The sequence below is a fragment of the Nomascus leucogenys genome, chromosome 10 (genome assembly GCF_006542625.1).
Source record: "Nomascus leucogenys isolate Asia chromosome 10, Asia_NLE_v1, whole genome shotgun sequence".
Lineage (NCBI taxonomy): Eukaryota > Metazoa > Chordata > Mammalia > Primates > Hylobatidae > Nomascus > Nomascus leucogenys.
In genome coordinates this window covers 68,073,370-68,086,133 of record NC_044390.1, presented here as the reverse complement: position 1 = coordinate 68,086,133, position 12,764 = coordinate 68,073,370, and the positions used below count along the sequence as shown (strand labels likewise).

Here is a 12,764-nt window from a genome sequence, read left to right as displayed (position 1 = left end):
CAGAGTGAACAGGCAACCTACAGAATGGGAGAAAATTTTTGCAACCTACTCATCTGACAAAGGGCTAATATCCAGAATCTACAATGAACTCAAACAAATTTACAAGAAAAAAACAAACAACCCCATCAAAAGGTGGGCAAAGGACATGAACAGACACTTCTCAAAAGAAGACATTTATGCAGCCGAAAAACACATGAAGAAATGCTCATCATCACTGGCCATCAGAGAAATGCAAATCAAAACCACAGTGAGATACCATCTCACACCAGTTAGAATGGCCATCATTAAAAAAACAGGAAACAACAGGTGCTGGAGAGGATGTGGAGAAATAGGAACACTTTTACACTGTTGGTGGGACTGTAAACTAGTTCAACCATTGTGGAAGTCAGTGTGGCGATTCCTCAGGGATCTCGAACTAGAAATACCATTTGACCCAGCCATCCCATTACTGGGTATATACCCAAAGGACTATAAATCATGCTGCTATAAAGACACATGCACACGTATGTTTATTGCGGCACTATTCACAATAGCAAAGAGTTGGAACCAACCCAAATGTCCAACAACGATAGACTGGATTAAGAAAATGTGGCACATATACACCACGGAATACTATGCAGCCATAAAAAATGATGAGTTCGTGTCCTTTGTAGGGACATGGATGAAACTGGAAAACATCATTCTCAGTAAACTATCGCAAGGACAAAAAACCAAACACCGCATGTTCTCACTCATAGGTGGGAATTGAACAATGAGAACTCATGGACACAGGAAGGGGAACATCACATTCCAGGGACTGTTGTGGGGTGGGGGGAGAGGGGAGGGACAGCATTAGGAGATATACCTAATGCTAAAGGACGAGTTAATGGGTGCAGGAAATCAACATGGCACATGGATACATATGTAACAAACCTGCACATTGTGCACATGTACCCTAAAACCTAAAGTATAATAAAAAAAAAAAAAAGAAAATGTGGCACATATACACAATAAAGTACTATTCAGCCATAAAAAAAAAAATTAAATAGTCTGCATCTTTATGACACCAGTGTCCAGACTGCGTATTGTTTATCTTTATATCCCCTGTACCCAGACAGTGCCTGACAAGCAGTGAGCACTAAATTAGTGACTATTGAATAAATCAATTATTTGACAAATTAATACCAAAGCATGTCAAAAGGGCTTCTCAAATATGTGAGAGAGATGGCTGAATATCCCTAATCTAATCATCCCTCATTTATTATAGATTTTAAAATACTTCTAAAAATATGATTCTTGGTTCTAGTCCCTAGAAATTCTACTAGGTGTCCAAGGGCTTCTGACTTTAAGAATCACGCTGAGAAGTATTGTTCTAAAGCAAGAACATTGTAGAATGTAAACAGCATGAAGAGAGGAGGTGGGAAACCCTCTTCTTCTATACACCTATAACTCTTTGAAGTGAAACAAAATACCAGAGCACACATCACATACTTCACTAATTTATCCATCCATCTATCCATATACTCATTCATCATTTTTTTCTTCCATTTACCTATATCCCATATATCCTCCCTTTGAAGTGAAATAAAATCCCAGCGTGCATACTGCTTACTTCATTTATTCCTCTATTCATTTATACACCTACACAACCACTCCTATATGCATCCATGTATCTATTCATCCATCCATCCATCCATCCATCCATCCATCCATCCATCCATCCGGTGACCTATTCATGTATATACCCATCCATTCATTCAGTGACCTATCCAGGTACACTATCCATCCACCCATCCACCCATCCATCCATCCATCCGGTGACCTATCCATGCATATACCCAACCACCCATTCAGTGACCTATCCATATACACTATCCATCCATCCATCCATCCATCCATCCATCCATCCATCCATCCACATATCCATCCATCCATCCACCTATCCATCCATCTGGTGATGTATCCATGTATCCACTCATCCATTCAGTGACCTATCCATGTATCCATCCATCCATCCATCCACCCAGCAACCTATCAATGTATCCACCCATCCATCATCCAAAATTTGTAATACCCTTCTGCACTGTGTTAGGAACTCTATCATAAACAGGTAGAAGCACAGGGAAAACCTGCCTGTAAACCAGACATCATTCCAGAAGAATTAGGGAAACAACTCATTGTCTAAAAAACTTCCAAGATGAACAAGAGAGACATGGTAGGGGTTTAAATTAAGAGTGGGAACGTATCAGCTTTTTTCTGTCTTTTTCTCTTAAGAAGACACTGTGATCTCTGAATTAACATTATGTCCCTTCCAGTTCCCACTTTCTCTCGAGGATAGAACTAAGATTTTGAGGCCAGTCTGTGAATTTCATGTTTGCTTCAATGACCCTTTCAAATGTTCACATACTGCAGCTGGGTTGGCTTCAATCTGACCTGTGAGGATCAGCTTGGCTATTTCAGAGGCGTACAGAGTTGCCTCCCCTGCATTAGACGGCTCTTACTGTTATACATTTTTGATGCAGAACATCTATTCTTTGATTTTTCCTTTCCCCTTTGCCCTGCAGAGCTCCACAGACTTTAACCGTTTTTCTGTTGCTGAAATATGTCCCCACCTGGCACTCCCTGCAACTTCTTGAAAACTGCCATTTGGTTTACCTTCATTTTTTCTTTTTTTTTTTTTTTTTTTGAGATGGAGTCTCGCTCTGTCACCCAGGCTGGAGTGCAATGGCACAATCTTGGCTCACTGCAACCTCCGCCTCCCAGGTTCAAGCGATTCTCCTGCCTCAGCCTCCTGAGTAGCTGGGATTACAGGTGTGCACCACCATGCCCAGCTAATTTTTGTATTTTTAGTAGAGACCCAGTTTCACCATGTTGGTCAGGCTGGTCTCAAACTCTTGACCTCGTGGTCTGCCTGCCTCTGCCTCCCAAAGTGCAGGGATTACAGATGTGAGCCACCACACTCAGCCTGGTTTACTTTCTCACAAAATCAGCAACCTTTTTTTTTTTTTAATCCATCACCCCTTTCTTCCCTCCAGGTAAGTCATTTTTACAGAGGCTGTCACTACTGCTGGAGCAGGAGGGCCTGGAATTCCTGATCTTGTTGCAAGGGAGGTGGGGCTGACCTGATCTCTGCTCCCACTGAGAGGCTGTGTTTCTCCTATTGTTTACAGTCTCCAGCACGCGGCAGGCATTTCTGTCCTCCTGCCTGCCCTGCCCTGCATCCAGCCATCATTTCTTGTCATCTCAGAAGCTTCAGAGTAAATTCTCTTTCATTTTTGCAGTTCCTCACAGGCTCAGTTACTTAGCCAACTTGTTTTTCCACCCCACATGTCAAAAGTGACAAATAACTGTTCTGAGACAGTCTGACAGATGAGTCAGCAAGTGGGCTGCCAGGTGATGTGGCTTTTCCTAAGGCAACCCAGTGAATTGCTGAAGAAAGGGGAACTGAGAAGTGAACCAAGATAAAACAAAAACCAGAAAACAAAAAACCCTCTTTTCAATAGGAAAAGGTGTAGGCCACTCCTCCTGTCTGCTGGCTAGATGCAGATGAGCCTGCAGGGGGCTCTGTGCACAGGGAGTTGGCAGAGCAATGAGAATGACAGAGCCTGGGTCACTGCCTTTCTGTGGAGAAGATCATTTACCCAATACACACATGAGCAAGCATTGTATCATCTTAAGACACTGAGATGCAGGGATTGTTGGTTACAGCAGTTATCTTCCCCTGACTGAAATAAAAGGGATATGAACACTCACAAGATTTTTAGGGGAGAAGGGCACTATGCTGTTCCTTCCTCATGCCCAGGAATCAAAGGTGTGCATGGTGAGGCTCTACCACAGCTGCACATCCTTAGTGAGACGGGGCTTTAACATGGAACACTCACTGATGGATCCTTTGCTGGCTGAAAGGGGCAGTGTAGCAGTCATTCTCCTCCAGGTCTGGCAGTGTCTCCTTGTCCAGCCTCATTGGCTTCTTAGGTAACCATCTCCGAAACCTGCTTATTTGTTTATCGATCCTGTGGTACATGGAAGGCAAGACCAAAGGGTACAGCATGTCAGCATCACCCTGAAACACAGGAGGGAAGTCTCCGCAGAGCCACAACTATCATACCACACATTCCAGGCCCTCTCACTGCACTCAGGATATCCTTGTTTTATAGATGGAAAGAAGACAGCCAGAACTCTAGTGTTGTTTTGATTTCACCAAGTGGCCTCAATATTATTAGTGTTTGTGAAACAGCAGCTGTGAGTTAGATGTCCACCCACATGCCAATAATAAATGACCAAGCAGTCCTAACAAGGCTGGAAAGCTCTGAAAAGTATTCCAACAGTCCCTTAAGCAAGCAGCAGAGACCTTAAATTACATTCTGTAGGTTCTAAAAAATTCATTTTGTGTTTGGAAAACATCTGAGGTCAGAGAAGAGCTCTAGCTGTAATTAACTTTGGGGAGGGGGTGCTGGCAGCACATCCTGGCAGTCATGCACAGAGAGCTCCATGCCATGATTTGCTTCCCGCCTCTCCCACCTCTCCTGAGCAGCCTCTCAGCAGGCAGCAGGAGTTTTGGCTTTCATTGATCTCTTTTTAAGCTGGCTCCATGGTTCTCATGGTGCTAGGGCATCGTGACACACATGTGTCACTCTAATGAAGCCAAGTCAGTGAAAACAACAGTATCCTAAAAGTGGTTTTCAGCCACAGTTTTCACTCTGGCTATCTCCCTGGTCCCTCGATTCCACTGACTTCTGCTGATGAAAACATCTGGCTTCCAGCTGAACAGTTCCCAATCACTGTTCACAGAAAGAGCAAAAACCACACCAAACTTTAAAATGATAGCACTACCTCAAGTGTCTATACTACTGGAAAAAATACCTTCTAAATTTATTAACTGAAAACACATGGAATTTGGTCATGCTTTATTTTTTTCCTAATTAAAACAATATATTTACATGGCAATGTATTCTTTTCAGTGAATGTTATGGCTAATTTACTGTGTCAACTTGGCTAAGTTAAGGGATGTCCAGATAGCTGGTAAACATTATTTTGGGGTGTGTCTGTGAGGTTGTTTCCTGAAGAGATTAGTGTTTGAGTTTGTAGACTTAGTAAAGAAGTTGGCCCTCACCAACACAGGTGGGCACCATCTAATCCACTGAGGACCTGAATAGGACAAAAAGTGGAGGCAGGGTGAATTTGCTGTCGCTTGAGATGGAACATCCATCTTCTCCTGCCCTTGGACATTGGCCTTCCTAGTTCTCAGGCCTTTAGACTGGAAATGGGACTCACACCATCAGGTTTCCTAGGCCTCCTTAAAAACTGCAGACTGAAAGGGACTTCTTGCCCTCCAGAATTTTATGAGCCAACAGTGCAAATCCTGGTCCAAGTCTGAAGGCCAGAGAACCAGGAGCACTGATGTCTAAGGGCAGAAGAAGAGAGATGTCCCAGCCCAAGCAGCAGCAAATTCACTATTCCCCCATCTTCTAGTTCCACTCAATGGGTTGGATGGTACCCACCTGCACTGGGGAGGATCAGCTTCTTTACTAAGTCTACTGATTTGAATGCTAATCTCTTCTGGAAACATTATCACAGATGCACCCCAAAATAATGTTTTACCAGCTATCTGGGCATCCTTTAGCCCAGCCAGGTTGAACATATAAAATTAACTAGCACAGTGAAACTCTCAGCTGAAGATAATATTATTTATATAACCAATCAATTCCAAACTAAAAAATAATGGTAAACTTCTCTTTCACTATCTCCTTTATTCTCAGCATTGTTCCAGCCTCACCATGATCCCAACTCTGCTTGGTGGTGGCTGTCCTTCTTCAGAACTCCCAAAGGGTCAAACTGAAAAGAATCTCACAGTGGCTCTAGGACCCTTCTCCAAAAGAGAACCCTCTGCCCCAAAAGAAGTATACTTAAAATACAGTGAGATGATGGGCTTTAGAGAAGCAGCATGACACAGTGGCTGACAACATGAACTATGGGGCTGGAATGCCTAGATTCAAATCCTGGCTCTGTTAATATTAACAGCATAACCTTGGGCAAGTGATTTAACTTTGCTGAGCCTCAGTTTCCTTATCTATAAAATGGGCATGATAATGATACCCAATTCGTAGAGTTGTGATGACAAACTTATTAATACATATATAAAGTCTTTAGAACTGTCTGTTATATAGGAAATGCTGGCTATTATTACTGTTTTTCTATTTTTTCCAAAAATAAAAAAAATTGAGCAACCAGCTCGCCTCTTAACATTTCTGTTTTTTGCTTTTTAATTCAAAGTTAATTGTGTTTCACCAGCATCTATCACTAATCTATGATGGACTCATAAATTAGACTTCCTCAGCTAAGTTGGTGGCCTTCCCCATGGCTCTTGGCTTTATTTCATTTGATTGCCTTAAAACTCATTCAAGAAAGAGGACATTGGCCCAAAGGTTTTTTATTATAGAGCTTTTACCTCCCACACATCTCCAGTCTGCAGCACTAATCAGATCACACTTTGTAAAATTCACATTCCCACAGAATCTGGGCTCTGTGTGCAATGACTACGAATTGAATCCAGCTGGGTACAGTGCTCAGCATGGATAAAAACAAATAAAGCTGTAAAAAAAAAAATCAGGCATAACTACTCTATAGGAGTGAAATGGCAGCTTTCAGCAGCCAGCCTGTGGCACCACAATTTAATTGAAATGTGGAGATGATGAAAAGAGAGTAGAACAGGGTAATCAAAATGATCAATTAATTGAAATATGTGAAAAAGAAGAAGCAAGAAGGAGGCAAGAGGATGCTGCTTGGCATGGTAAAAGGAAGCTGAGATTTGCAACTGGGGTGGCTCTCTTGCACCTCAGCTGCATGACCTTCCACAAGTTATTTACCCTTCAGAGCCTTCTTTTCCAAGGTTATAAAATAGAGGTAATAGTAACAATCATCATCATCATCATCATTATCATCTTACTGACCTTACAGAGTGGTTAGTGGACTCATAAAACATGGTGAGTATGAAATGCTTTGGAGAAGCTGCCAGACAGATAGCAAGCATTATTAATAATTTCTGAAGGACCACACAGGACTAACATAAAAGTGATGGAAAGCAAAGGAACTGGGCTTTTTTAAAAACTGTGGTGGAAGAAAGACATTCAAAAGAACATCTTAAAAATAAAATCCCCATGATCTGCCTGCCTCAGCCTCCCAAAGTGCTGGGATTACAGGTGTGAGACCAGCCTGGCCAACATGGTGAAACCCCATCTCTACTAAAAATACAAATATTAGCCAGGCATGGTGGTGTGCACCTGTAATCCCAGCTACTTAGGAGGTTGAGGCAGGAGAATCACTTGAACCTGGGAGGCAGAGGTTGCAGTGAGCCGAGATCGCACCATTGTACTTCAGCCTGGGCAATAGAGTAAGACTCTGTGTCATAAATAAATAAATAAAATCCCGGAGACACTGGTTGGGCATGGGGGTTGGAGGGTGTGAACCGGCCTTCACTGAGGAGCCTGAGCAGAAGCAGCTGGACAAAGCATGTTGTCCAGGTTCCATTACACATGGCTGTGCATGCTGTGTGCACTTCACTACGACTAAAGCAAACACTCAAATATGGTCAGCAGTTTGTGTCTTCCTCTGGTTACCAGAATTGCCCCCACAAAGATGTACACATGCTAACCCCCAGAACCTGTGAATATGTTATGTTACATGGCAAAAGGGACTTTGGAGATGTAAGGAAGGTTACAGACCTTAAGATAGGGGGAGCATCCTGAATTACTCAGATGGGCTCAAGTTAAAAGCATGAGACCTTTAAAAGCAGAACTTCCTCTGGCAGGAGGGATGTGGCAGAAGGAGAATCAGAGAGATTCAAAGTTTGAGAAGCACTTGACCCACCATTGCTGGCTTTGAAGATGAAAAGAGCTAGGAGGCAAGGAATGCAGGCAGCCTCTAGAAGCTGAGAAAGACTTTCAGCCAATAAAGAAATGGAGATCTCAGTGCTATGATTACATGAACTGAATTGTGCCAGCAACCTAAATGAACCCAGAAGCAGATTTTCCCCAGAGCCTCCAGATAAAAGCCCAGGGTGACCAACACCTTGATTGCAGCCTTGGGAAACCCTGAACAGACAAACCAGTTGAGCCTCCTCTCCATGGACCTCTGACTTACAGAATTGTGAGCTAATATATTTGTGTTGTCTTATGCTGTTAAATTTGTGGCAATGGGTTATGACAGCAATAGGAAATGAATACACCTCTTAAAACACTCTTGGTCTGATCCTCTCCTCAAGACCTGGCAACAGCTAGCCAGGCTCCCACTGTTAAGGCTGCCATTCCACATGCTGTTCTCACCTCCCAGTTAGGTGGCTCTGGGACCAAGAGTCTATCTCTCTGAGGCAGGATAATGAGTGAGTGCTCCCCTAGTCTGCTCTTCCACAAACACATTCCTGTCTCCAAACTTTGCCACACTCAGACTTCACTTAGGGCTCCCTTCAATCATGCAAGACAGAAGCACATAGTGCAAAAGCCACTAGGCTGGAAAGCATAAGACTCAAGTTGGACTCTCGATTCTGTGGTCATACATCAGTGTGGCCTGGGACAAACCCTTTATCCTCACCTAAACTTAGTGCTCTCATCTCTAAAATGATGAGCAGCCAGATATTCTTTAGATACTACATGTTGTTGGTGATTTGGGTGATAATATCTTGATTATGTCACTTATGTGATTAATTCAAACTTGAATTAATGATAACCTTTAGTATACAATGATAGATAACCTTTAGTATACAATGATGGACTTTGGAGTCAGCTGGAAGCTGATGATTCACATTCCAGTTTTATAGACCTTGCTTGGCAAGTAATTAAACCTCTATGAGCCAACAGAATCCATAGAATAAGGCAATGGTAAAGATTAAACATGATCATGGATATCAAGTGCTTACACAATGCCTTGGATGCACAAAGGGCTCAATTGAGTGATAGTTTCTAGGATGAAGAAAATTATGGTGACAATAATGATGAACTTCTATGTAGATTGCTCTTTTCACAATAGAAGTTCAAAATCTGTGATTCTCCCTTGTAGGTTGATGTCTGTTTTCCCACCTAATAAACATCCCTAAATAGTTAACCCTGAAATTTACTTAGATATGTTAAAGTCTGGAAACCAACTAACCAGAAAGCACCCCATTTGTCTCTTCAGGATAGGAATGGACTTTAGTATAGACTCTACTTAATGAAGCCTCCACCAATAGGGAATAGAGAAGAGAAAACATTGGCTTAATTATTTAGCATTGATTTTGGTTGGGTATGTTGTCACTTTGTTCCCTTTGTTCCATTTTTGCTATTTACTGAGCAAAAGCCCTCTTACAGACTACACAGGCAAATCAATAAAGGGAAAATGGATCAGACACTTGGGCATTTCTGGCCTTCACTTGTCAAGTTAATATCTGGACTACAAGGTGAGTTATTTTTATAGAAAGTTGTTCTGATGGTAAGTTCAGGTTTCCTTCATGCTGATTCATGATAGGTAAGATTCCGGGTACCTGGGAAGAGCTGACAATACAGTATAAGCAAATGGGTATAGACTTGCCAGCTCTGTTATGGCTTCCCAAGTTTGGTCTTGGGAAGGTTCTATTTGATCTCTTTGACCCTCAGTTCCCTCAGCTCTAAGGGGGAGATAATCCTACCCAACTTAGGAGAGGTGATAATTAAGGAAAAGGCCACATATGTGCAAAGGATCTTGCTCCCAACATGCTGACCTGTCAGGAGACCTTTATAAACTGCCTACAATGTACAGAATGCCAACTTGCATGCTGTGGGCATAGCCTGAGGAAGTAGAAGAAAGGCCATTTCCCTTGAGCCACTAATAACCCAGGAGGGAATGTACACTAATGATAACCTAATCAGACTGAATTAAATAAAGCAGGCCTACTTTGAAGACACCTACATTCCCCTGGTAAAGAATATTATAATAATAGCATCATGCTTCTAACAGATTACATTATCAGCGATGATATGTCTAGAGGGAACCTACAGATGAGCTTTCTTTTCTTTTTCCTTCCTTCCTTCCTTCCTTCCTTCCTTCCTTCCTTCCTTCCTTCCTTCCTTCCTTCCTTCCTTCTTTCCATTCTTTCAGTAGCACACAGCTCTACATTGCAGTAACTGACACCCTCTCGGGATGATAATAGACAGCAGGAGGCATGGATTTGTTTTTCATTTTCTTAGAGCCAAGTCTCCGGATTTACAAGCCTCTACCTGGATAAAATTTAGAGATCTTAGAAAGTTAATGTTATTCTTTTAGGTCACAGGGGTACTATTTGGAGCATAGCCTAAATACCTTATAGAAGACTCCAACGGCTTTGGAACATTTACATGTATTAGTTTTTTAAAACAAGGATGAAAATACACAAGCCATTTTGGCCTTTTGCCTGTATGCTCATCTGATAAGTTGTGACTGCATTGAATGTATAATGCAATACGGTCCAGCATTCACACTGTCAAGCCTCACCCAGGATCAAGTCAGGCAGAATGCATATGGGGTGTGGAGGGAAGGGGGTAGTAATGAGACTCCACCTACAAGCCACCCATAATAATCAGATTTGTTACTTTGTAATCATATCTTCCACAGACTATATTTGCAATATTTTGTGAAGGCAAAAAAAAGGGCAGCCAAAAGATGATAAATTCCTCCTTTTTATTGGATAGGCAATTTATAATGGCTATAAGCCTGTCCAAAGATAAGAAAGAAAGCAGCATTTAATAGACCAAGTACATGGATAAAAAGAGCATTAACTCCAAAAATACATGTCTGAACTACATGAGTATGCTTTATGAGAGTCAAGTGATTTTTTAAAATAAGGATATTTATGAAAAAGTGCTTTATTTCTCTGCCCGCTCAGAAACCTTAGAGATATTAATTCATTTATTCTTAGGAAATAGGTTTGTTTCAGAGATGCTTTCATGGATTAATAAAATTCAATATCATTTATATAAATCAAACTACAAGCTAACTTAAATATCCATATTTCATGCGACAGGGGAATTTTAGGATATTGGAGGTCAGTGTTTCATTATTGATGTACTACTAGATGGCAAGTTGTATATGTGGCTTTCAATTTAGAATATCAGAGCTGTCTACAAAGAAAAATACACTCTCCATCATCTAAATCAGTCTGTTCTGATGTGAAATGAAGAGTTAAGGTAGATGCAACATTTTTTGACAACGTGGATTTTAAAATGTACACCATACACTGGGCTTCAGAAAGTCACACATCCCAGTGATATCAAAGACTTAATTCTATGTGGCATGCAATGAAGCCTATTTTGAGAGGCCATTCTGAATCAACTACCTTCGTTGAGACTTCTTTTTCCTTTAGCTTGGCCCAGAGTCTTCCAATACCTTCCAATGACTAAATTCTTCTGCAGTTGTGATTTGTGCGCTAGAAGTAGCATCAATGTTTTCAGGCCAAAGACTAGTGTTTTGTAAGCCATTCCTTCGGCTTTAGAAAGAAGGATTTCTCGGCCAGGCGTGGTGGCTCACACCTGTAATCCCAGCACTTTGGGAGGCTGAGGCGGGCAGATCACGAGGTCAGGAGATTGAGACCATCCTGGGTAACACTGTGAAACCCCATCTCTACTAAAAATACAAAAAAAAAAAAAAATTAGCTGGGCGTGGTGGCAGGCACCTGTAGTCCCAGCTACTTGGGAGGCTGAGGCAAGAGAATGGCGTGAACCCAGGCGGCGGAGCTTGCAGTGAGCCGAGATCATGCCACTGCACTCCAGCCTGGGCGACAGAGCGAGATTCCGTCTCAAAAAAAAAAAAAAAAAAAGAAAGAAGGGTTTATTTCTCAAGCTCTTACTCAAAGCCTCTCCTCTGCACACATGGAGAACATGTGATGGGTCACAAGGTCATAGTCTCCTCTGCCTTCCTCCTCTTGGCTCCTGTTTTAAATCCTGTCCCCTGTTTCTCCTTCCTCTACCATGAAACTTATCAAAGTAGCAGTGAACCCTCATTGCCTCTGATTCATCCAGCCCTGGTCCTTCCTCCACTGGCTATAATTTGGTTTTCATTATCCTCCACTCTGTAGTGATGGTTCTCAACATGTGGTTCAGGATCAGTAACATCAGCACAGGTGTCACTTAGGCTCTTGATGGAAGTGCAAATTATCGAGCCCCACCTCAGACCTACCAAATCAGAAACACTGGGGATGGGCCCAGTGATCCGTGTTTTTAAACGCCCTCCAGATGATCCTGACACACATTTGAGAACCACCACTCCATGGAGACTGTTGTCACGGAGATTACTGAAACTTCTAAATATCCAAAATTGATTCTCATCTCTGATTGATCATCAGAAGTTGAAGCACAGCCCTTCTTGTGGAATCTCATTCTTGGTGCCTTTGACACCACCCTCTCTTCATTCTCCTTCTACTTCTCTAATTGTTCTTTTTCATTCTCCTAAGGTCTCCCCCATCCCATTAATGCAGATTTTCAAAGGAACTGCCACAGGCACTCTTCTCTTCACCCTTTCCATCTCCTCCTGGGAAATTCCATACACTCCCCTGGCTAAGGTCATGTTGACTCCCACACTGGATTCTCTAGCATTACCACTCTCTTCAGCTGCTTTACCATCAGTTCCAACGGACTTTAGGACACCAACACCTAAGAAATCTACTGTTGAGTTATAATACAGAATCAATTTTAAAAAGTCAACTTCCTCACCACACCTGTATCTCCTCTCGATTTCTAGTCTTCTTTTACCTCCAACAATATTTTCCCTAGCCCTTAGGTGTCAGAACCTCATTCTCCTCAACTCTG

General features: G+C 42.1%; 1 protein-coding gene across 3 annotated transcripts in view; it reads right to left on the bottom strand.

The window, feature by feature from the left end:
- The window catches only part of ANO4 (anoctamin 4), a 345,709-nt gene that overhangs the window by 150,513 nt on the left and 182,432 nt on the right, over nt 1-12,764 (bottom strand). For all 3 annotated transcript variants that reach the window (XM_030821265.1, XM_003269908.3, XM_003269909.2), the window contains one exon: nt 3,861-3,992. In XM_030821265.1, the coding sequence (XP_030677125.1) occupies nt 3,861-3,992 (132 nt within the window). The remainder of the gene's footprint in view (nt 1-3,860; nt 3,993-12,764) is intronic.